The following is a 24,630-nucleotide window of genomic DNA, read 5'->3' on the forward strand; positions in this document are numbered from 1 at the left end:
TAAGAGAGCAAAATCAAGTGAAAAATTCTAGACTATAACAGATAAATCAGCAAGGTTTATTTTTTTAAAACACAATTTCTTAGTTATGCTGAAATGAAACACAATTTAAGACAATAATAGATCTTTTTATCATCACATACAGCCCTTTAAAGAATTTGATCCTATGCAAACAAATGACATATAAACAAATTCCCTGACTAGAAGTTGGCCCTCTATTAACTGTAAAAAAAATTCAGTATATTCATATGCAGCTGTTTCAGGGCATTCATGCATTCAAAAACGCATGAAAGGACATAGATTGAAATAATTTATGAGCAATTATATGAGCACAAAGGTGTGATGTGAGTTTTAGATTTTTCTTCTTAAAGTCAAGGTATATTGAAATTTTAATTTTGAATTTTGAATGTTTTACCTTACAGATAATTGTTTGCTGACATATCCCACAGTGGAATAGTTGTATCTGTATTGCATGAGGTTTTACAGTGTAAATAGCTCTGCATTTGACTCATAAGTAGTTTCAGAGCACAAATAAAGTTATGGCTATATGAAATACTCAACAAGGAAGTCTCTTTTTCTGCAGAAACACCTGTCAGCCCGCTAAATAGTAATTAACTGCATCTCTAAGTAACAATTACCTTTTATTTACTCTTATGACTCAAAAATAAATACAGAGAAACTTTAACTACTGTAATAAAATTTCCATAGCTAACCCTAGTGGTATTGTCTATGAAATGAGGAAGATCGTCTTTTTACGTGCCTGTTAGCCTGAGCTTCATTTGCATAGAAAACTGTATGACTCTTGACTGCACCACTTCATGGTGACATTGGGTGCAATTTGTTACCTGCCTCTTGTATTTGGACACTGGAAGTCTCTTCTCAATGACCTAGCATGTGGAGGAACAGAATTATTCACAGTTTTAGCATGCTATTACTCTTTCAGAGCTTGTTGTAGTTTCTTGACACAACTTGATATGTGACAAATGAAGAGTAACAGAAGCTGAGGTTTTTTTAGATCAAACAAAAATAGATTCTGAATATACCTTACTCTGAACAGAAGTTCTGTGACTGTGACCACTCTCAAGCTGCAGTTAACTCTGTAGGCTTAATAAAAAAGTCTCTCAAACTGACCTTACCTCCATGCCTAAAGATTACCTTTAAAAAATTATTACCTTTAAAAGGTATATATATTTTTAAATGTTACATCTATATTATAGTCCTTCTTCCCTTAAAGAGCTATACACTATAAATTATAATTGAGAAGAGAACAAACAGGGCTTAAAAATGCACAGGTAAAGTTGATCTGCAGGATTGTGAACATGCTTTCTAGCAAAGAATAGTTTTTAATGAGACTGTATTTGTACATACTATCTAGCCAAGATTTTTAAGATGAATCAGTTTCCTTATCTTCATTGGAAACTAACATACCTCCCCTATTAGCTCAGTAAAATTATTCCTTCCTTACATATTAATTCTTTTATAGAATTTCTCCAAAAAGGAATGCTGAAAACTAAAACATCACAAAAATGAAAAACTCTGCATTCAGGGAATTATGTTACCAAGGAAGATGTCTGAAGAGTATATATAGTTGTCAGAATATAAATCTGTAATTAGTCTTTCCTTTTGTAATACTAACATGTTTGTTGTGCATGTCAATAAAGTCTATAGCCTGCAGCTTCCATCAGAGGGTAAAAGTCTTACTTTGAAGTGCAATACATTATGCATAGTACAATACTTATGGAAAAATGCCAAAGCTGCTTTCCAAAAATTTACATACAACCATTGACTGACAGGGAAAACCACAGTCCAAATCTAACACTGTCATCTGACATGGGCGTGCACATTGTGCCACACAGTTACCAGCTAGTAAACTAAAGCTCTCCTCATCCTCTTTGACAGAGTTGCAAGAAGGGAAGTGTATCCACATCCAGCTGATAGCATTGTAAATAGTAACACTGGAATGGGTGAATAACAAGAATGCTCACAGATCTACTGATCAATTATTGCAAGAAACATTATGGAAATCTGAGCTTAAAGTGCCTGTGTCTGTGTGTGCTGTCAGAGTAGTGGTCTCAGATGGTCTGGTTTCAGAAGGATTTACTAATGCCCTTTTGCTGCTCTAGATCTGTAATCAGTCTTAAAGTTTTACTTTCACTGTGTTTTGCAGGACCTACAGGTCAAAAAGCTTTATGTAATAAAATGTAGCTGTGTATACCGCAAAATTTTGCATTAACAATTAGAATAAATAATGGTATGGTTCACTGCTGAAACATGATAAAAAACACTGTGCCCCAAGCAGGAAAGTAGGCAACATTGGTTGCCTGACAGTCAGGCAAATAAGCAAAATTGGCATAGTGAACTCTATAGAGGAGTATTGCAGACTTTCTGTGGACAGCTCTTGTTGGATTTTAGAGGTGAAGTCACTTTTTCTTGGCCTGAAAGTACTACACTACATAGTTTTGTCTCCAATTCCAATAGAAATGGATTGGCTAAATATCCTCCCAGTTTGAAAGGGAAAAATGCCAACAGTGTGCAGAATATATGTTTTTAAATGTTGTCTGTACATAGTGCATTTCTGTCATGACTCTTCCTTTGAAATAAAAGGAAGGCTTAATACATGGTTGTCTGTATTATACTTGAATGCTGATAATGATCTTGTTCCATTTTTGGCTTGAAATACCTGTTCCCAAAAGTTCTGCACAGCAAGGTGTTTCTGTCCTTCAAGGACAGAATGTAATTGTTATGCTGAGGGGAAATTATCCTGGGTGTTGCCTTGTAAGTTTTGGAAAGTTCAGCCTTTTACTGGTCACACTTCCTCCTGAAGAACTTTTAATTTAAGAGTGTTAAAATTAAAGATCGCTGTTCCAGTGTTTCATTACTGTGTTCTCCTTTTAAACTGTTCTGCAACTGAAGCATCTTGTGGCCCTATGTATCCTAATTCTGCAGAACATTTTATGCAACTGCCTTCAGAAAAGTCAGCTAATCTCTCTGTGCATTGTTCCCCAGTCAGTAGAATAGCAATTTTTTATTATTTTTCAGCCTTTGTCTGTCGCAGCTCCCTTGCAAGCTCTTGGTAAATCATGCCTGACCCATAAAGTCTGTGGAAAGCTGTAGTTTCAGCACATAGCTCCATTTGACAAGTAAAGCCAAAACTCTCACTGTGTGTTGAGAAGTATGTGGCAACTCAAGTTTGTGATGGAAGCTTCTAGATGAGACTGTAAAACAAATGACTGATGATAACAACTCTTTGAACACGGACTACTACCAGTCCTTTAGGTTTATTTCAATTCATTCTTATCTTTTCTTGTCTCCTCTTCAGTTTATCTACTCTCCCAAATCCTAAAAGGAATTTTTATTTCCAGCAAGCATCTTGCAGGCTCGTGGTTGTAGTTACTAAGTAGATCCCTGGATTCCTTTCCCTCTCTGTTGTATTTTTAAGTTGTGTAAGGCTTGAAGGAAATAAAGTTTCCTAAACTGATTCAGGAAATAGTCTCATAATTTAGTTAAATTCAAATCACCAGTTTTGGCAGAATCACAGAATGGGTGAGGTTGGAAGGGACCTCTGGAGATCATCTAGTCCAACTTCCCAGCTCAAGCAGGATCACCCAGAGCATGTTGCACAGGGTTGCGTCCAGGCTGGCCTTGAATATCTCCAGAGAAGGAGACTCCACAACCTCTCTGGGCAACCTATTCCAGTGCTCCGTCACTCTCACAGTAAAGAAATTCCTCCTCACATTCAGGCGGAACTTCTGTGGTTCAGTTTGTGCCCATTGCATCTAGTCCTGTTCCATGGGACAACTGAAAAGAGTTTGTCCCCATCCCCTTGACACCCTCCCTTCGGGTACTTATACACAGTGATAAGATCCCCCCTCAGTCTTCTCTTCCCCAGGCTGAAGAGGCCCAGCTCTCACAGCCGTTCCTCACAGGGCAGGTGCTCCAGCCCTCTGATCATCTTCATAGCCCTACACTGGACTCTCTCCAGTAGCTCCATGTCTCTCTTGTCCTGGGGAGCCCAGAAGTGGACACAGTACTCGAGATGAGGCCTCCCCAGGGCTGAGTAGAGGGGCGGGATCACCTCCCTCCACCTGCTGGCAACACTCTTCCTAATGCACCCCGGGAGACCATTGGCCTTCCTGTCCACAAGGACACATTGCTGGCTCATAGTCAACTTGTCCACCAGCACTCCCAGGTCCTTCTCTGCAGAGCTGTTTTCTAGCAGGCCAGCCTCTAGCTTGTACTGATGCCTGGGGTTATTCCTCCCTAAGTGAAGGACTCTGCACTTGTCCTTATTGAACCTCATGAGGTTCCTCTCCACCCAGCTCTCCATCCTGTCCAGATTTCTCTGAATGGCAGCACAGCCCTCAGCTGTATCAGCCACTCCTCCCAGCTGGGTATCATCAGCAAACTTGCTGAGCAGGCACTCTGTCCCTTCATCAAGGTCTTTGATGAGTTAGTTGAACAGGATAGAACCTAGGACTGAGCCCTGGGAAACTTGCTAGCTACAGGCCTCCAACTAGACCACTAACGACAACCCTCTGAGCTCTGCCTTTCAGCCAGTTCTCAATCCACCTCGCTGTCCACTTGTCTAACCCACACTTGCTGAGCTTGTCTAGGAGGATGTTACGGGAGACTGTCAAAAGCCTTGCTGAAGTCAAGGTACACAACATCCACTGCTCTCCCCTCATCTACTCAGCCAGTCGTTCCATTAGAGAAGGCTATCAGACTGGTTAAGCAGGATTTCCCCTTGGTGAATCCATGCTGACTACTTCTGATCACCTTCTTCTCCTCCGTATGCCTGGAGATGACATCCAGAATGAGCTGTTCCCTTTCCTTTCCAGGGATGAAGGTGAGGCTGACCAACCTATAGTTGCCTGGGTCCTCCTTCTTGCCCTTTTGGAAGACTGGAGTGACCCTGGTTTTCTTCCAGTCCTCAGGCACCTCTCCAGTTCTCCATGACCTTTCAGAGATGATGGAGGGTGGCCTAGCAACAACATCCACCAGCTCCCTCAGTACCCATGGGTGCATCCCATCAGGGCCCATGGATTTGTAAATGTCAAGTTTGCCCAAAAGATCTCTAATCCTATCCTCCTCAAAAATGAAAAGACTGAGTCCTAGGAGCAAAAGTCCTCTTCTTCTCAGTAGTGTGAACCCTCTGTAGTTGTCCAAAATCCTTTAGCAACATAGCCTGCCTAATGGGTGACTCACTGTGGGCTTGAAGGAAGTATTATTTTCATTTGATTCAATTTGCAATATAATTTAACAGTAATTGAATGATATTATCATTCTATTTTTTTCAAAATGCCAACTTCATTTAATGTGTTACAATTCTTTTTCCTTGTGTCCACTTTATATCTCTAGACCATAAAATATTTTCCATATAGAAATTAGCAGAGCCTCCATAAACCCGACTGACAGATAGGCAAGGGGCTACATAAGTTACAGATGTTGTTGCACTGTGCCTGTGTCCAAGAAAAAATAGAAGAAACAAGTATTGGGTGAGATAAATGAGGCACATATATTGGTACAGTGCATCCACATTAGCATGCACTGTGTTTTGGGCATGTCAGCAGAGTTAGCATTTTCGAGTGTGCCAGAATTCAGATTTTTACTTGCTGCAGGATCTGAAAGCTTAAGTTTCGAGCCATTCAAAGGACAGCATCCCTACAAGCAACAATCTTCCTAATGCTGGATTCTCTCAACCATTCAGTACCAATGCATGTTAGAGATGTCAGAAACTGTCTAGCAAATGAGGTTTTTTTGTAAGAAAACTCTTGATCTTGACTCCAACTCATTCTCTTTTCCACAGATATGTTTATGTTAGAGACCTTCTGATGAAATGCAAATAAAACACAGCAAGCTTGAAGGTTTCTAGGTAGCCCTTAATTCTCACTGTGACATTCCAGGAGTCACAGCTGTGGGGTAGCCCAATCATAGCAATCACCTACATGCTAGATACTTCAAGGCCTCAGGAACTCCACTATAAGAGAGTCCAGCCTCTGAGCATGGAGAGAGGTATCCCAGTTGCCAGAAACCTCAAATCTTGTGAAGATAGGATCATGTTAGTTTTGTAATTTTCTAAGCAAAATGTTGCTATTACTTCAAAATTAATCTTTTGTGTGTGTGTGTGTGTGTGTGGCAGAGAGAAACTCTTCTGTGAGACTTCTCAGAAACATTTCTATTTCTTTTTTCCAAATCTAATAACTTTTTTCCTGGAGTTTCCCACAGCTTTAATTAGAAGACAAATTTTTGACTGCTAACCTATTGCCCCAAGGTTTTGCCTAAAGTGTTCTTCTCCACCTTCAAATCCAGCTCTCATTCTACCTTCTTCAGAATGAAGTGGTTATGGCTGTAACCAGATGGGTAGGAGAGTAAGAGCCCTTTACTTCCCTATCCAGTTTTGGTGATGAGGAAATAGAGAAAGATGGGGAATAGAGTGGCCGTATGTTACACACAAACATGCATGTACGCACACTCACATACATTTCTGTCTCTGAGTGGATAAGCCATAACACAAACACACTCCTGTCTGACTGGATAAACAATAAAACATAAGCTACTTAACAAAACAAAATTCAGTAATTCATTTCTTCTGCTCTGCAGAACAGTGCCTCTGAGTCATGCTGTTCTCTGCTTCTGGAGTTATAAAGCGGTCTGCCACACCTATTGGGCTAGTTAATAAGGATAAATGATGACTTTTCTGTGCACAGCCAGTCAGCATGATTATCATTGTCAAAAGTTCAGTGATTTTTAAAGTAACTTACTATGAGAAAATGAAATACTGCATCAGCCAAAGTGTCTCTCATGAGAGAAATTCCACACTTATCTTTTAATGGTATTTTTAGTCTCTGTCCCTCAGAAACTATTTTTACTATGCACTGCAAAGGCTGTAACATGTACATTTCTGCCAGCATAACCATAAACTGGTAAAAGGATGACATCTCTCAAATGTGTCGTATATAGGTAAAATTAAATTCCAAAGTGATGCCTATCATAGGAGATGTTGAGAAACCATAATATTAATTCTATTATATATAAATCCATGAGCAAAATACTGAACTCATAAATAGGGACCATTAGTAACAGCATGACCTAAAATAAATCTGTAATTGTAATGTATTTCGCCAGGGGAGACGCAGAGGAACTGCACTGGCAGTTTATAAGATACTACATGAATTTTACAATCATAAACCACAGGAGAGTTGAAAGCTGTATCTTACCAACTTTGTCATTTATGAAATTTTAAAACATTGTAATTTCCACTCCATGCCATGAGCATGTTAAATAAACACCCTGCAAATTTCTAGAGGAACATTTCCTTCTTTGTTTGAGATGGATTCTTATATTGGACTGTATTTAATATCATTGCAAACAATCCAAAATGAACAATCCAAAATGTGATACAGCATGCAGTCTTCTGGACAGCAGAACTGCTGGAGTCCTAAACAATGAGGCCTAGATGTGCAATTCCAGCATTCCATAATTTAGAGCTCATTCCATTGTGAAAATAATCATACATCAAAATTGTAAACGTTACTTCCCTGATAATCAGTAGCTTTTTTATATCCAAACTTCAAGCTGGAAGTATGTGTTTGGCTTCTTAAGAGCTTTTAAATCACTTTCATAATTCATTTTAAAGTTGTGTTCCACTTACCACAAAACATACAAAATATTACTTGAAAGCAGGGCAAACAGTGGCTTCCTTTTGATCTGGAAGAGAGCAAAAAGCATGTACAGCAGCATCAGAGTCCCTATGGTAGAACAGCAGAAGGCAACTGTGCTGGCATTTCCCGGTCCCAGGCTGTGCGCGTTTTCTGGTGTCATCAGCTTTTTCCTGCTTAGATGCCTGCCTCCTGGGAAGCTGAGAATCGACACTGCACAGTATATTCTGGCCACATTCTTTCTTTTCTTGGTCCTAACACATTTCCTACTTGTCAGGCTGCGAAAACCTCTAGAGAACTGCCTTCAGAGCTTGACGGCCTTTCATTGAGAGAGCATTCTGTGGAATAGGGAAGACATTCACTGTTAGAAATGCTCTGTATCTCAACAGAGAAGTGCGAATAAGTGTGGCAAAGTCAGTTGGTGTTCATGAGAAACAGTACAGAAGACATTCCCATCTTCATCTCTCAAGCATCTCTTTCTGCAAGGCTGGGGGAAGCCAGCATTTATAGCCCATGAGGTAACAGGCTTACTGGTCACTGCAAGACTGTGAGGGAGAACGACAAAAGAGCAAACTAAGCAAGGAAAAGTGCTTGGCCACCTTTTGGTCTATCCTTCGAGCAGTGAGGCAGAGGAGGGGAAAATAGTTAAGGGAATCTTCCCAGCTGGCCAAGGCAAAAATCTTTGGTATTCTCGTGCTGCTCCTTTGGCAAAGCTTGCTGCAGCCACTGCATTGCAAGTCGTCGCCTCAGCCTTCCACTTGGAGGTGGGACAGGACTGCTGCTGTCATGTGCAGAACAGGCTGCCTTCCCACTCCCTCATTCCCGTTAGCTCTGCTTTTGAGCATTTTCCAAAGTGTTACCACATGAGTTTGGCCCTGTAGCTATTCACTTATTATCAAGTGAGAAAAGATGGGTTTATTTTGTGGTTAGTTTTGAAACAGAAGGGTGAGATTAGGTTATAGAAAGCCCTTCACCATTTTCCAGAGTTTTACAGCTAATCTACAAATACTGCTGAACATCTCAGAATGTGTCTGTGGATGAGTGAAATTAGATCAAGAGTTGATTTGGTTTAGGTTAATACTAAAGGAGATTCGTGTGCATGGAAATCTTTATAGGTATTTTTCCTCTGATATTTTGATATAGCAACTATTCCAAATATAAAAAAGGTAGCTAAAAATGAAATAATGGGAAAAAAGGACTCACTTGTTCAAAAAGGATTCATTCAATTTTGAAGTAAATGTTTGAGTCAGGTCTTATTTTACCCATCCAAATACAATTTTTTTTTCTGGAGTATTTGTTACTGTCTGGGAGTACTCTAAAGTGGAATTTTGCTTAACGGAGGTTCATCTTACCTTACATTATCCACTCTAAAGAAAGGAATTGGTCATCCTTAATTTCAGTATCTTTAAGATTTAGGTGAAAATTTTGTTAAAAAGACACAAAGAAATATATGTGACTAAATCTTTTCTTACTAATTCCTTCCTGCACAGAAACATGAGCTCTGCTGGCCCAGAAGGAAGGAAAAAAATGAGAGAATGTGACGGATTGATTGATTCTCTTGTGTATTATATTCAAGGAGCTATTGCAGATCACGAGCCTAATGACAAGGTATTTTTCAAGATGAAAGGTCTTTTCCCAGAGAGAATCACTAAGAGAACATTTTTGTTGTTGTTTAGAAACCAATATTCAGAAACAGCTGTAATGAAACTTTGTTTATTTCCAAAGCTTTTAGACCTGCCATCAATGATGAAAGTTCAGAAAGAAGCTTTTTCCTTCTGACTAAAAGAACAACATACTTTCGCTTTAGGATAACATTTCCAGGATCACCAGAGAGAGCTAGAAACTTCTGTCCCATTTTTAAAAGTGATATAAAGTCACAGCTTTCAGAGATACTGTAACAGTAAAGAGGCTGGTATCTCTTTTTAGTTGTCTAAGGAAGCTAAATAGATAAGAGCTTTAAAGATGTAATCAGGACATTTTCCTATATCTTTAGTGCTAAATACCTCTAGGAAATGAAGAACCTAAATCTCTTTGGGTGGCAGTTTAACTAAGGAGTTTACATCGTGTAGAATGGGATTCATTTTAGCTAACTTGTTCAGAAGTCATGTATTCTGGCCAAGCTAGTAACTACCAATAATGTGAAGAAATGGATGCTACCAGAAGCCAGTTCCTAACATTATCCCTTCCTCTATTCACTGACTGCAGATAACTCTGGACACATTGCTCAGACTAGAGACTTGTCTTTTAGCTAGGTGAAGTTAGGTGAGAAGACTAGCAGTCACTTAGGAGAAAGTTAACTGTAGCCTGTGAAGCATTTCTAGCCTACCTGTTGTAACATGTGCAGTGTAACAGTAATTCTGTACATTTACAGTTCTTTTCTAGGATTAGGTACTCGAGTTTCTCCATCTGTCTATATTCAGTGCTATTACTAGCTTCATGAAGAATCACAACAAATAACACTTGTGCCAATAGCTCCCTGCTTCATTTTGTGTTAAAACCACTCATCCTTTTTCATTTTCAGAAAAGGAGGAACTGGTAATAACTATTTGCCACTAGATTCATCACTCAGAAACTACAGACCTGACCTTGGCTGCCCTCAGAAGGGCAGATCAAATCAGAGCACTTTTATCGCAGAAAAATATTTCCTCCTTCAGAAAGATACAAAGCTTTCCTATTGCTGACACTATAACTAGGTGCGTACGTGATCATCTTTCCTCTTAAGCTCTAAAATGTTCCCTGGCCTACTTCTGGTCTGTGCCAAATAACACTCGACCAAACAATTCCCAGGCACAGTTTGGGAATTACGATGTCCCAGGACCATTTCCAACAGGCATGTACCCCACTCTGAATGCAAGCCCTTCTGTGCCAGCTGGCTCAGTGCTCAGGAACATCTCAGGGCATGTTTAACTCCTTAGTCTAAGTGTAATCTTGTGGATTGAAGACTAGTTCTTCTTTAAGCTCTGCAGTTAGTTACTTAGGATGCAAAAATGAAAGTTCTTCCCATGTCTATACATGTCCGTTCAACACATGCAAGATCTTTAAAGATTTGTATTCATCTGTTATTTTAGGCCACAGAGAACTGTGTGTGCATTCTTCACAATCTTTCCTACCAACTAGAGTTAGAGCTCCCTGACAGCTATGCCCAAAGTATCTATATGCAAAGAAGAAATATTTCTACCAATGATAAAACACCAGGCTGTTTTGGAACACGGAGCAGAAAAGTGAAAGAGGTAAGGCATGGACTTAGTTATATCTCATTTTGTTAATGAGCTATAGCAACATCCAGAGAATTAGTCTATTTAATAATTAGGCTGCTTCTGTCTTAGTTATATATCTAGTAGTGTGACACTCTTACACCCCCAAAAATGCGAATATGTCAGCAACCTTTCCTAATACCCATTAACCTGTTGAAGCTGCTGCTAATGAAAGTGACATAGTAATACACAGCTTCTAGGTTTTTAAGGTAAGTCACAGTTTTTAAGGAGTGCTGCCACACAGTGTCATCCCCATTGATGCATCTTGTGAAAAAATGTGGTATATATATCATGTATAGTAGCTGTGGAAGTGCCGTATTGATCAGTAATCAGTGACATGGAACTTCACTGAAACCATCACAAGGTGACTTGCCACTGTCATGGCTTGCTGGCCTTTGGGCTATCTCAGGAACTCTTTTTTATGCCATATGGTGCAGATCTCAGGTATTCTGGTAACTGGAGACTCTTGGAGAGAAAAACAGGTGTCAGGAGAGGAGGATGGAGGGAAAAAAAAGCAAAAATGCCCAATTCCCATCCATTAGCTTTGCTGGTAGTCTGTTCCTCCTTCTGCTCGTTTCTGTGTCTGTTCGCCTTGGACCCCAGTGTCAGTAGCTGAGAAATGAGATGAAACAGCTTCCTCCATACTTATCTCCTCTTTTTAGATGGAATGATCAATATAATTATTTAAATTTCGAAAGTTGTTATTTTCATCTACATATTATTTGGTAAAGAGCTTAAAAGCTACAGAATGAGTGTGAACACAAAACTGATCTTGTTGTGGTCATCAATCACTACAATGTTGATTTTAGTTAGTAAAAGAGAAGCAAAATCAGACCTGTTCTTAGCCTGTGAAAGTTTGGCAGAATATAATTACTGCATATTAAACATATTGCACAATATACCGTAACTCCTCAAACATTCTGTTTTTACTGAGATAGTACTATGGATATTCCATAAAATTTTGTTTTTTGATGCCAAGAACATCATGGAATTGTTTAGATTGCATTCTCATTTTTTTTTTTTTTTTAACATCAATGTGCTCTATTTTCTGAGATATATTAAGAAGGCAAAAAAGGCCTGTACATTTTGGGGATTATTTGACTGATGCATTCTTTTTCAAGACAAGAGCAGGATAAAATGTTTTCTCTCAATAATCTACTAGCCTTCCCTAAATGTATTCTTACTTCAACACATGGCAGTATAACAACAGCAAGACTGTAGAAGTGAGCATTCTTGGCTATGTGGTACTAAATACCAGGAAAATCTCTCCTGAAAAGTACATCCCTATTTCTGTTTATTTGATTACTCTGTTGATTTGATGTTTCATTCCATAAAACATCATATCCTGAAACATTTTCTCACATGAGCCCATAGGTGAGAATTCTTATTCTGGCATGATTGTCCTACTGACTATACTGATGTGAAGCAGCTTGATTGTCTAACTGCCGTATTTTGACTCACATGTTTGATAATAGAACTTGAGATAGTTGGTGAGCACTTTTTAACCAATAATTCCAACTTATAAAAATGAGTATAGGACTTTAGTATTGTTTACTTTCAATTGCAGTCCCCTATTCAGCTAACAGGGAAGAGTGATGAATCCACAAAGAGAAATATTTATCTTAGAAAAAGAACATAAATCAGTTTTTAATTTATTTGAGGTTTTTTTAGACCCTCTGATTGTTAAAACAGGAGTGACAATAAGATGATAAATTTCTGTCTTACTTTCCTGTTCACTTTTGTTTGCACGAAGAAATTAATCTGTATTCTGCGTTACAAAATCTTCTGTACCTAGAGAGTTACAGAATGGCTAATTTATATTGTGATGCATTAAGCTGTATAAGATCACTGGTTCTAAAGGTTTGATCTGTTTATATGTTTAGAAGCAACAGGACACCCCGCTGCCGGAGGAAAAGAGCAATCCCAGAGGTGTAGAATCTCTCTGGCATTCCACACTGATTAGGATATATCTTTCCTTAATAGCAAAGAGTACCAGAAACTATACCCAGGAAGCATCCCTGGGAGCGCTTCAGAACCTCACAGCTGGCACTGGACCAGTAAGTCAGTTTTTTACTATCTGTTATCCCTTCTTTCTGAATTTAGATGCGTGGTGTTAAGGACTGCAGTACAACATGCTGACAACACTGAGCTCAGATAACTGGTGAGAAATCACTGGCTCATACACATGGTCAGTGAAATCTAAGAATACTGAAAAGGAAAGTCATAGCCAGCACTGCAGATATTCCTTGCTTGGCAAATATACAGACTGTTACTTCTTACTCCACGTGTCTACATATCCATGTGTGTAATTTCGTAATTCATTGCACAATGGAGGGATGAGTAAATGGTAGAAGAATGAAAAAGTGTTTTTGTGAAACATAATCATTCCTGAATAAGTCCATGGGGACAGAAAATCTTTGGCACGAACATGAGTCATTGTCATGGTGAAGAAACTGATCACTTCTGTCATGTTTTGGCTGAGGAACTGGCCAAAGGACATATGGGAGAAAGGGGACTTGAAGTTTCGTTTATATCACTTTACTTTCCAGTTGCAACTTATGTGTAGCTCTAGATGAAAACTATTTTAAACATTCTTTAAAATGATGTGGAGAACCTACTGCAGTTATTTATGAGGCTGTACATTCATGGTAAACACACATCATTGTTGTATGCCTTATACAGATGCCATTTGCAGTGGCCCAGACTGTAGTTCGGAAGGCAAATGGCCTTCCGAACATTCGAAATATGCTGCATGTAAGCAACTTGATGGTCAGGAAAACAGCAGTCTCATTGCTCAGGAACTTATCTCGCAACGCCTCTCTACAAAATGATATAGGTAAGCAAAGGCTAACATTGACTCTCGACCTTTATTTTGCTGCTCTCTTCACCTTAAGCTTTCCTTCTTCAAAAAAGAACCAAGCAAAAACCTTGTTTTATGGGTTTAGTAGATTTTTAGGTCAGATATATGCAGTCTTTATGCAAGGTTGAAAATAAGAGTTTTCCCTAGACTGTGTGCACCTTATCAGATACTTCCATTTGACGTTACTTTCAAAAAATACTTAATGAAAGTAAAATACACACAGATTTGGAGAATATTTTTCTTCTGCTTAAAGTAGGGGAACAGATGAGGAACGCTGAATTCTGTGCTGCCATAGCTATGCACTTCTTTGGGAGAAATCATAGAACATCTGTAGTTTTTCTAACAAACATTGTATTTTTTTTCTTTTAGACACAAAGTTTTGGAAGCTTGCATCTTACACAGTTGGCCTGCAAGAGTTTTTTGAGAAAGGAAGCTAGAATATGCTATAGAGAAAATAGCTTAGTCTTTTTGGAGAACCTTATTTCTGAAATTTTGTAATCAGTTTCACATCAGAAGCCATTTCTGTTCTGAGTATTTTTATTTCAATTTAAAATATATTTGAATATTTTTCCTACTGATAAGACAAAGTGAATTCAGTTCGTTTGTTGTCCTTTTCTATGTTCTTGCAGAAGGGAGGAGGGGGAATTACAGGGAAACAGCTGCTTCATGTGACAGATTAACTTGCAGAACTTTTTACAGAATTGTCTCCTGGGCACCATTTAATCCTTAGTAAACATTCCCCATTGATGAAAATATTGTAATATGTCATTGGCCTGATTTCAAAGGTATAATCCATGTGGTGTTAAAAATTACAAGTGGTGAATCCCTCAGAAAGAGTAGGAATTGACCTGAGAAGAAGAAGTAAGCATTTCATCAGGAAAAAAACAATCTATAAAAGAATATGGGAAAGAAAAAAAGCTTGAAGGTCTGGGAAAAGTTCTTCATCTTGTACGTTCTCAGTGTCCTTATTTTACCCATGACAGAGAAAACTTGAGGGTCAGTTTTTCTGGTAAAGTCTCTCTAGGAAAACAAAGGGTTTGGTTGAGTAAAAACGTGTGGATTCGGGTCAAATTCTCCAAGTAATTGTGGCCAAAGGTTTATTTTCACCAAACTTTTGGAAGGGTAGAATGTTTCCTAGATGAAAATGTCTCTATTCATAAAGCAAAATGAACATTTGATATCAAATTGAGACAAATCTAATTTAAAAACATTTCTACAAATAAAGTGGTAAGAAAAAAAAACAAAAATTTTTCCGTTTTACCTAAAAAAAATAACATTTGTTCTGAACTGACATTTTTAAGATACTGTCAAATACAGATTTTATGAAAATTGTCTTACCTAGTTTACCAATGGAAAGAAAAAAAAAGATAATGGCAGGACTAAGGTCTTGTAGGTACTCAAATAAAAACGCACCTCTTAGTAATGGAGTTGTTTGTCCCTCTTTTAACTTATAGCTAGAGAAGTTTTGCCTGATTTGGTCTCGATACTTCCTGATTCTGTCCCAGAGTCTGATATTGTTTATGAAACCACAGCTTCCATCTGCTACACCTTGTACAATTTGACACAGAGCAGTTCGCACAATGCACGGCTTCTCCTGAACACTGATGGCCTACCAAAGATTATTACCATCAGCATGTATGACAGGTAAGATGTGTGAGAAGTCTTTCCCTCTCTCTTCTTTCCTTAGGGAAAAAAAGAAAACTGCAATATCTTCCACTGGTGGGGGGTTGGGGTAGAGGGGCAAGGGAGACACTGTATCTTAAAGGAGTAGACAGCTTAAGTAATCATGCCGTGAATAGAATTACACATACAGAAAAATCTCTTAAAACAACTGTTCCATCCATAGGTAAATTGGCCATGTTACAACATTTTAAATATCTCCTCAAAGGATGATACCATTATGTTATCTATAAACTCATAGAGTGGCTGATCAGCAGATCGTATCTACCTGAAAAAAGTTTCTGTATTTCCTGTTCTTCGTAACACAGTCATGATAATCTCCAACGGTAAAGTGAAGGGATGCGTTTTATAGAATTGGTAGAACTATACTTAAAAACTATTTATAAACTGGCGTTTTAGGTAATGTTGAATTTTCTTTAATTACCCTTTAATATTTAATCAAATGAAACCAATATTTAATGAAGGAGAATACTTAATGCTTTCTGAATATGAATAATTATTCTGTTTGACTTCTTCTCTTTTGCAAAATGAAAGAGCCTTCTTAAAGAGGACATTCATATCAGTAAAGGAAGCCTGGTGAGGCCCTGAATAGTATAAATCCTATTTAGCTCAACAGAGATTTTACCTGCTAGAAAGATGCTTCTGAATGCTTGTTATGCTGAGGTGTGTTTTACTCAACTGAATATGAACAGCTCTTGAAGATGAAGGCTATAGAGTACTTCATTTTTCTCTAATTTTTGAGAATAAGTAAATCAGGAAGATATGTTTCTTGCATTAGATTTGGCAGTCAGGACAGTGTGAAATGTGCTTGGATACCTGAAGAGCAATAAAATAGCATCTAGGAAGGAACAGACAGAATGAATGCTAAGAAGTTACATTTGCTGAAGTCTGCACATGCACTGTGATTGTGAAGTGGGATTTTAAACATTTAATTTTTATAAAATTGCAGTAACACGCTCAACAAAGCTAGCAGGGCTGCTTCCCTCCTCCTCTACTCCTTGTGGTCACACACTGATCTCCATAGTGCTTACAAAAAGGTAAGATATGGGCTGTTGCAAAGACATTTGATCTGTTCATTCAGTTTGAGAACCCTTTCCTTTGTCCTCTGAGACACAGCATTTCTGTATTGTTAGGAGCCAACCTGTGATAGGAGTTTAAATAGTCTCCTTACTGGTGTTTCTATTACTTGTGCACATTCCTGCCACAAATAACACACGCACTAAATTCCTGCTCCTCAGTGCTTCTATTCCCTCTCTCTTTTATATGCACTGGCAAAGTTTGTGAAAAAAAGCAGATCTTGCAAGCCAGAACTGTCAAGATAGTGAGAAGTGATGCACAGTAGGTGTCCATCCTCCATTGACGCGGGGGAAGGTGCCAGCAAAAGCAAAGGAAGGGCGAGGCAACTTCTTGCTTTAAAATCAGAGTAGTTTTGTTCTCCTTGTTGTTTGCATGGTCTTTAAGGCCAGGTGTTAGTTATATACAAACAAAAAGGTAAAGCCAGGGTGTTGGCAAATGTTAACTGCTAGAGTAAAAATCAAACAAATAATGACCAGCATAAATTGGCCAACAAACTAGATTATTTCTTTCCTTTCAAGGTTCTTTCACTGCTTTTTGAACCCACAGCTTGGGTGACTTAAGCCTGTTTAATGCTTTGGGTGGAACTATGCATTTTAAACTGGTTTCATTCCATATTTTCATGCTGCTTAGAACTTTCTATCATCTAAAATTCTCTACAAACTGAAACTATTCCGTTTTTCAAGCTCCAGCCTTTAAAGTTTATTAGCCAGCTTGTTTCTTAGAAAAGGAAAAATGTATCTCAAGGATACTAGATTTTAAAATGAGTAAGAACTACAGATTTTTTGTTGAAATTTGCCCAAAATAACTTATTAGAGTAGTATCCTTTAACAGTCTTGCATCATACTCAGTATACTGCCCAAAACCCAGAAATCTGTATTCAAGAATAAGAGTGCTGTAACAAATAACCTTTAACTAAATGTAATTGCCTCTAGATTTTTTGCAGCTACATTCTTGACTTTACTGTATTGCAGTAACCCTGATGGCCTGAATTTTCTGAAGTCAGTGTTACTTTGAGTGTGCATATAATAAGAAGTGATGATTACTTGCTGTTACTCTGTAAATCAGGTCCCTTAGAGATATCAAACAGGGCATTGAAAACTGCAGGCCTCCTAATGTCTAGTCATTTTTGCAAAGTCAGTCTAACAAGGAACAGAAATCAGTTAATCAAAGGAGATTGATACAATCCTGAGGCAGAACTAAGTTGGAAGAGTAGGCTCCCTGCAGTCAGTAGAGAGATTTAAGCACCTCAAAAAATGATTCGTCGTACGTATCTTCATCTATCTCACCTATCTTCTACTCTGGGAGATGGTTATTCTGTCTTTGTTGACTGCAAACGAGCCTGCCTAGCCCCCTAACGTGGCTAGATTATCTAGCTTTTAGACAGGTGAACCTTCCCTTCCCTTGCAGAATTGTCACTGGAGATCATGAATGCTTTTCTTTCTTTCTTTCCAAAGGCTGACTTTAAGAAGACAGATTTCATCAATAACAGGACGACAAAAGCCTATAACTCTCTAAAAGACTGAGTCTGATCATAACACCACTGAAGAGGAATGAGGTGATGCATCAACTAATATAATTGTCTTCACACAATTGGTGTTTCCACTACAAATCGGGAAGTATCTCAGAAAAAAGAGGCTGATTTTATATGAGACTTGAGTGACCAGAGGATAGCTGTTCTACCTTTTTAATCTGAATCACATTGCTGTCACTTATATATACCAGTATGAATAACCAAAGACAGATTCTTCAGGATGTCTGAGGTTTACCACTAATAAGAGCTTCACATGACTGCCTTTAATCTAATAGACATTTATGCAGAGAGGTTTGAAATGCTAATTGGCAGCAAATTCTTTACACTGCTTTATACAAATAGAATTCTACAGTGGGTAAGCATCAAGTGCAGTGCTCAGGACATAGTAATTTTTCACCTTTTTGTTTCTTCACACATGTTAAATAAGCATCTCCAGACTTTGTGAGTATACACAAGAAGCTATTTCACTACCTGCATTATGAAAGCACCAAGGAATTTTAAATGATTATTTTTGTATTGCTTGTGTTCATGTGCTCACTGGTTCTTAAGCCTCTTTGATTTGAAATTTCTTCAGCAACTGCAAAAAAACTGATAGATTTTACATAGGTCTTATCATGCCTTGTTCCTCCCATCCTCCATCACATGGCTGTTGGAATTGATAACTTTGTCCAGAAAGGATTTTAAATAGAACCAGCGTCTTGTCAGACACTTTTGGCTGAACTTAAATCCATCATTCTTTGTTAATTGGTGGAAGAGGTAGTTGCTAGTGATTCAGTGATTATTCTAAGAAACGTGCATTTTCAAAATAATTCTGTTGATATCTATGTATGATAAAGGGAGTGGAGTCTTGTCTTTATTGTTGAGGAGATAGATACACACTCACACACAAGATTAGGATCATCACTGCTAAGGAATTCATCTGATCCTGCTTCCATATTCTCATACTTGAAATCATGATCCTCCCTACAACAATTACCTGCAGTGTGATAGCTGAAGGAACGTGTCTGTACGTGTGGGAATAGGTAGCAGGAGGAGACAAATTCCTAAGCACCTGAAGACTGTTCTCGTGGATCCTAGGAGAGGAAGAGAAGAAAAGCACAAAAACACACATCTGATACCTTTTGTAAGTAAGAATTATCTCAACAAATCAACCATGAATTTGTCCATTAAACCTGCTGGACATAAATCTGTAAAGCTAGATTATGAGCTGACATGATGTGACACTACGCTGATGAAGTCAGGGGAGCTAAGCTACATCCTTGACGATCAAGATTTTGGAATATGTGTTTACCAGCCTTCCTGCAAAACTGTACTGTACCCCTACTCCAATTTGTTGGCACAGGAGCTATTTACAGCTGTTCTTATCCAGAAAGGGATACGTTCCTTAGAGCAAGAACCTCAAAGAGGAGACAATCAGGCCTGTTCCTTCTAACATGCTTTACCAAAGTTTTAGCTCCCACCAGAAATATACCACCAGCAGATTATGAAATTTCATCATGCCCAAATGTATCTCTGGTTTTCAGGGAGCTAAATTCTGCTTGTAGATGCACATAGTTCTCATTGATTTCCCAGGAAGTCACATAAGTGCATCCAGAACAGAACATGTCCTGGAAAGTTAAACAAACAACTCTATTTTACCATCACAGATCATTTTCATATGTTTGTTAGTGCTTTTCATTTGCTTTGAATAACTCATATCAAATGCATTCCAGTAAAAATACTATTGTCTTTTAGAGGTCATTTTCAAAATACTCCAGGTCCAAAAACAACACAGGGGGAGAGAACTTACAGCATCTCATGTAGAGGAAAGTGTTTAGTTTTGTTTCTTTTAAAAAAAAAAAATGTGACTGAAAACAAACATTCTAAACTTTTCTTCTAATGCGTTAACCCAAATAACACTGCATATACCATAAATGAATAAATATCAGGAGACCTGGATTAGTCTACTTTTACTGTCCAAAAAGTAGTGATAGGCAAAATTAGTATATAAAGAGTGAACCCAATGACAGAGTAGCACAGGAATAGAGAACTGCGGTCTAAAGATTAGGAAGGAGGCTTTTAGAAATACTCAAACATTGGTCTCTGAAACTCAGTCTATTAAAAAAAAAGAGAGAGAGAGAGAGAGAGACCAATGACAGGTGTTTTTAGATGTCCTACTGAGTATGCCTAAGTACCAGTCAGATGTAATTAAGAATAGGATGCTGACTTTTGAGGCTGTTTTTATTGTTAGTGTCCCTTTAAAATCACAAGAGTGTTCAAAAATCATAAAGAGGAATGTCAGGCCTGCCAACAATTGGAAGGTTATAAACTGAGATGAGAGACAAGGCCACACCTTATTGCAGCTGATCTCCTACTTGTGTGCGATCAAAAACATTTCAGCAGGACTCCAAAGAAAGCAAGAATGTTAATGAGAGAAATAATAAAGCATTCTTTGTAATGGAAAAAATCTGTCTTTTGTCTTTGTTGTTACTAGTGAAATTACTTGCTGGGATGCAGCAAACATTTTCAAGCCTTTTCCCTTCCATAAAAAGGATAAAGACATCTTTACATCAAATCCAGGTACAGACATGTAGACTATTCTGTAACAGGAGAGTTCTACCAAGGGCAAGCTGTGTAATGTTCCTGGTTGATTGTGTCAGAGTGCTCCTGCAAATAACTTGTGCACTTACAAGATATGTTACATCCCTCTCTGTACAGTATTACTGAAATATCGAAGCATCTGGCATTTTTTGTCCACTAGTCTTGAACTGATCTTTACCAGTAAACGTTTCGTTGAGCCACATCGCCACATTGGTTCTCAGACATTAGTATAATCATCCTCACGATAGGCTTGGAGTTGGGAAATAAACCTCTCCACTTCCTCTTTGATAGAAAATCTGAGACCTAGAAGTTAAACCTATTCAGTGGCATCTGGCAGTTCTTGGCTGAAGCAGGAATTGACCCAAGGCAGTGTCTTAACTAGAAGCAAAATAGAGCTACCTTTCACTGGATTGTTTTAGTGGAAACGCTTTTTTCTTAATAACCTTTTTTTCTGATGCCATTGCTGCTAAATATTCGTGCTCTTTCTTTTCCCTCCCCCCCCCAGCCATATAAAATTAAACTCTATGTAAAAATACTGCATTAGACTGTGCACAGACATGGGGGTTGGGTTATGGTGCTTTTTTGAGTAGAAACATGCTCTATATGAAGAAAGGTTCAACCCTCCCTTGTGGGCCCATATAAAACTCTGCAGGTGGGATAAGATGGCACCACCAAGAGCCATGAAACAAGAATTCCAGCCTTTTCCCATGCTGCTGTTCAACCTGGCAGTAAATCCTCAAAAGGCAACTCATTAAAGCTGAGAGACTATATGTATCTCGGGCTGCCTGTTTGCTTGCTGCTGTGCTTAGCTCTGAGGCTCCATCTCACCAAAAGCATTATATTTTCCTGTCTTTGGGTTTCAGGGCCAAAGAGCCCAATATTATGACTTCACGGCCATCCCAGAACTGAGGATAGCCCATGCTATCTCCTCACAGTGGCAGATAGGGATGAGTCACAGGGACTGACACAAGGAAAATCCCCCTGTGCTGAGCTGTGCCCCACTGCACTGCTCCTTATGGTAGGTAGGAATTTGGGGTATGCCCCTCCCCAGGCTTCAGCAGTACCAAGAATATGCTGTTCTGCTGTCATCTGCAAACTGGAAAGGCTCGTCTTCAGAGCTGGCCACATGAAACTGTATTCTGACTTCAAGTGGGAGGTGACATCTTAGGACCCATAAACCTGTATCACTGTGAACTTAACCTCTCTGTAACAGGTGCCAAATGATTGCATTTGAGATAGCTAAGTGAACATAGTCACGGTGTGAATTAAATACTAGCTGTACAGAGTGATTAGATTGGTATTTGCTGATTTCAACTCCAGCAACTGCCTTCCATTCTTTTCCACTTTAATAGCTGCTGCATTAAACCTCAGCTCACATTCCTGACTCATACTCTAGACCCAGCTGAAAGACTGGATAACATGAATTTAACACACCACCTAAAGTGAGCCAAAGGTTTGGAAATAATGGCAGAAATGAGACTGGAGAAAATGCAAATTTTAGCTCAACATCACAGTGCACCAAGGACATGGCCTGAAGAACTTGACGCTATCATGACCTTGTGAGTCTATATGTAGCATATTGGTTTTGATGGTGCATGGCATCTGCCCAGTGAAAAGCCAACAGGGAGATTTGCTCAAATATATCAAAGAGAAAAAGAGGGTTTTAGTAGAGAGTGTATGTAGGGTGAGGTTTTCCTCTTCTCGCCAGTCATACTTTGTATAGTTTAATAATTTTGCATATGATAAGCTAATAGACCCAGTTTATCTCATTTCACATGTTCAGAGAGGAAAAGATATTACTATACATAGTAGAAGGATTACCAGCTCAAGATAAGAAATTTCAGGTCTTTTAATATTATAAAGTTTGGGGATGTTCTGTGATCCCTAAAAAATGTATGCCCACCTCACACCTTACTGTGTACATTGCCTGTGGTGCATTCAGCCCCAAAAGGCTGAAATGACTTCCTACCCCATCCCTGTCAAACCTGAAGGGACTGCTTTGCCCTCTTGAGTCTTCAGGGGCTGCAAAAAACGTCACCCCAGCAAGAGGATGAGGTGGGAGAAGGTGAGGCCTGCAGCATGCTGCCTAGAGCAGCCACCTGGCTCGGTTTTGTTTTAGGATACCTGAACCTGGCAGGATCATGCCAGATGAGATCAAAGACCAGGTTCTCAGCTCAGGTCAGGAGCCCCAAAAGCCGCTTCAATAAACAGGAATCAGAGGAGGTGCCCCTGAAGGGCTGGCGATTCCTCAAACAAGAGCCAAGTAAATAGTGGGTACTATATAGACAAAGGGCACAGTGGCAGGACTGGAGAGAGGTAAGAGCTGACTTCAGGTAAATTAAAGCCATAGCTAATGTTTCTCACTTGAAATCTCCTTGTAGTTGAAAGAAACATTTACAGAGATCCTAGATAATGGGGGGAGCTTGGTACCCTGACATTGAAGACCTGGGGCTCAGAATGAAGCCCACAACCTGCAGAAGACACCAAAAGGCTGCCGTGGAGGTACCTTCATCCTACAGATGTTCATTAGGAATTGAAATAGCAGCGCCTGAGCCACTGGACAAACACAGAAAAATAATGAAAACTAACAAGGGCTTTTTTTAGAGTGAACTTAGCATCTAAGAGAGCAATATCTTTCAGAAAGTTCAAAAGTTTTCCAAAGCCTGTGAAGGTCATAAAACAATGGCTCCAGCCAGAATAGCTGTATTTGACTTGGAATAATAACAAAATAAACGAGAAATGTTGCAATATTAATGCTGAACTCTATCTGGAAAGCGCACTGTGCTTTGGGATACCTGAGTACTCTGATTTAATTCCAAACATCTAACACTAAGCATAGCCCAGTTAAAAGCTGTGTAAGAGTTTAAAACCAACACAGCTCTTCAAGGCTGGAGAACCTTGGGTGCAGCATGCAGGCTGAATGCTTTGTAGCAGAGATTAAAACTACTCTGTGGGGAAAAAAAAATGCTGTTAGCAAAAAATCAGGAAATTGTGAATAAGGGAGGAAAATGCGTTTTTCATCATAAAACTTTTCCTGTGTGATAAAAGTGTTTTCGGTGGGGGAGGAGACAGCCCTCCGGTGTGGGTTTATGCTGTGGTTACCACTGCGTTTGCACCGCGATTAAGAACAAGGCAACGAGGCAACGCGCGCAGGATGCTGCAGCGGGGAACAAAGGAGGCTTTCAGAGGCGACCTTTCTCCCTGCGGAGGGATAGGCAGCCCTCGGCGGCTGGCGGAGCTCCCGGTTCACAGGCACGCTGGGTTTAGGCGTGTTAACTAGGTTCTGCTTTCATGCCTAAGACCCTGGGAGGCTGAGATTTTTGTGTTTCTTTTTGAAAATGAAAATAAAGGTGCTTAAGTTGCTCCTTCTGTGATACTAGGAAAAAACTGCTCTAAACTTACACCAGGTAGAGCCTTGAAATAATGTTAGTAAGCATGTGTTGATTGAGAAGCACATGGAAGAAGATTAGAAGATATTTTTAAAACAAAGGGAGGCTGTGAAGAGAGGCCTGATGATCCACACGCTGATTAAAAGGAGACTCTACAATTAGCAAGCGAATTGTACTTTTTAAAGTTATTCTTTCATAACTTAAAAACAAATAAAACCTGGAGAACCTTAATTCATACTTTAGATAGCAATAATATATCTGCCAGTGCAAACTGCAAACCCTGACGGGGCTGAACGTGGCTCCTTGCCCAACACGTCCATGTGAAAAGAAAATGAGAAGCTGGATTTGGTATTGTCAGGGTTTAGGGCTGGGCTTTTTTCGAGGAGTTTTGTCTTGCAGGTTTCTGAGGTCTCGTACTGTGGCCTTGTGAAACCAGTGCTGGTCTGTCGTTAGCGTTTTGTACAGTACCATCTGCAGGCTGACCAGCGCTGTGCCTTCCAAATAAGCCAATGTGTATTACCAGGGGGTTTTATTTGAAGTGGGATTAGTAATTTACTATTGTTATGAGGAAATACAGACAGGTTCAACATTATTTCTGCTTAGG

The 24,630-nt window shown here is 39.1% G+C and overlaps 1 protein-coding gene across 1 annotated transcript in view; it reads left to right on the forward strand.

Moving 5' to 3' along the window:
- PKP2 (plakophilin 2) overlaps positions 1-20,503 on the forward strand; it is a 44,702-nt gene extending 24,199 nt beyond the window's left edge. The window contains exons 7-13 of the mRNA XM_062590041.1: positions 9,146-9,263; positions 10,724-10,885; positions 12,793-12,966; positions 13,592-13,745; positions 15,224-15,413; positions 16,399-16,486; positions 17,981-20,503. Coding sequence (XP_062446025.1) covers positions 9,146-9,263; positions 10,724-10,885; positions 12,793-12,966; positions 13,592-13,745; positions 15,224-15,413; positions 16,399-16,486; positions 17,981-18,049 — 955 coding nt within the window. The 3' untranslated portion in view covers positions 18,050-20,503. The remainder of the gene's footprint in view (positions 1-9,145; positions 9,264-10,723; positions 10,886-12,792; positions 12,967-13,591; positions 13,746-15,223; positions 15,414-16,398; positions 16,487-17,980) is intronic.
- Positions 20,504-24,630: the final 4,127 nt, after the last annotated feature.

This window comes from Rhea pennata, chromosome 1 (genome assembly GCF_028389875.1).
Source record: "Rhea pennata isolate bPtePen1 chromosome 1, bPtePen1.pri, whole genome shotgun sequence".
Taxonomy (NCBI): Eukaryota; Metazoa; Chordata; class Aves; order Rheiformes; family Rheidae; genus Rhea; species Rhea pennata.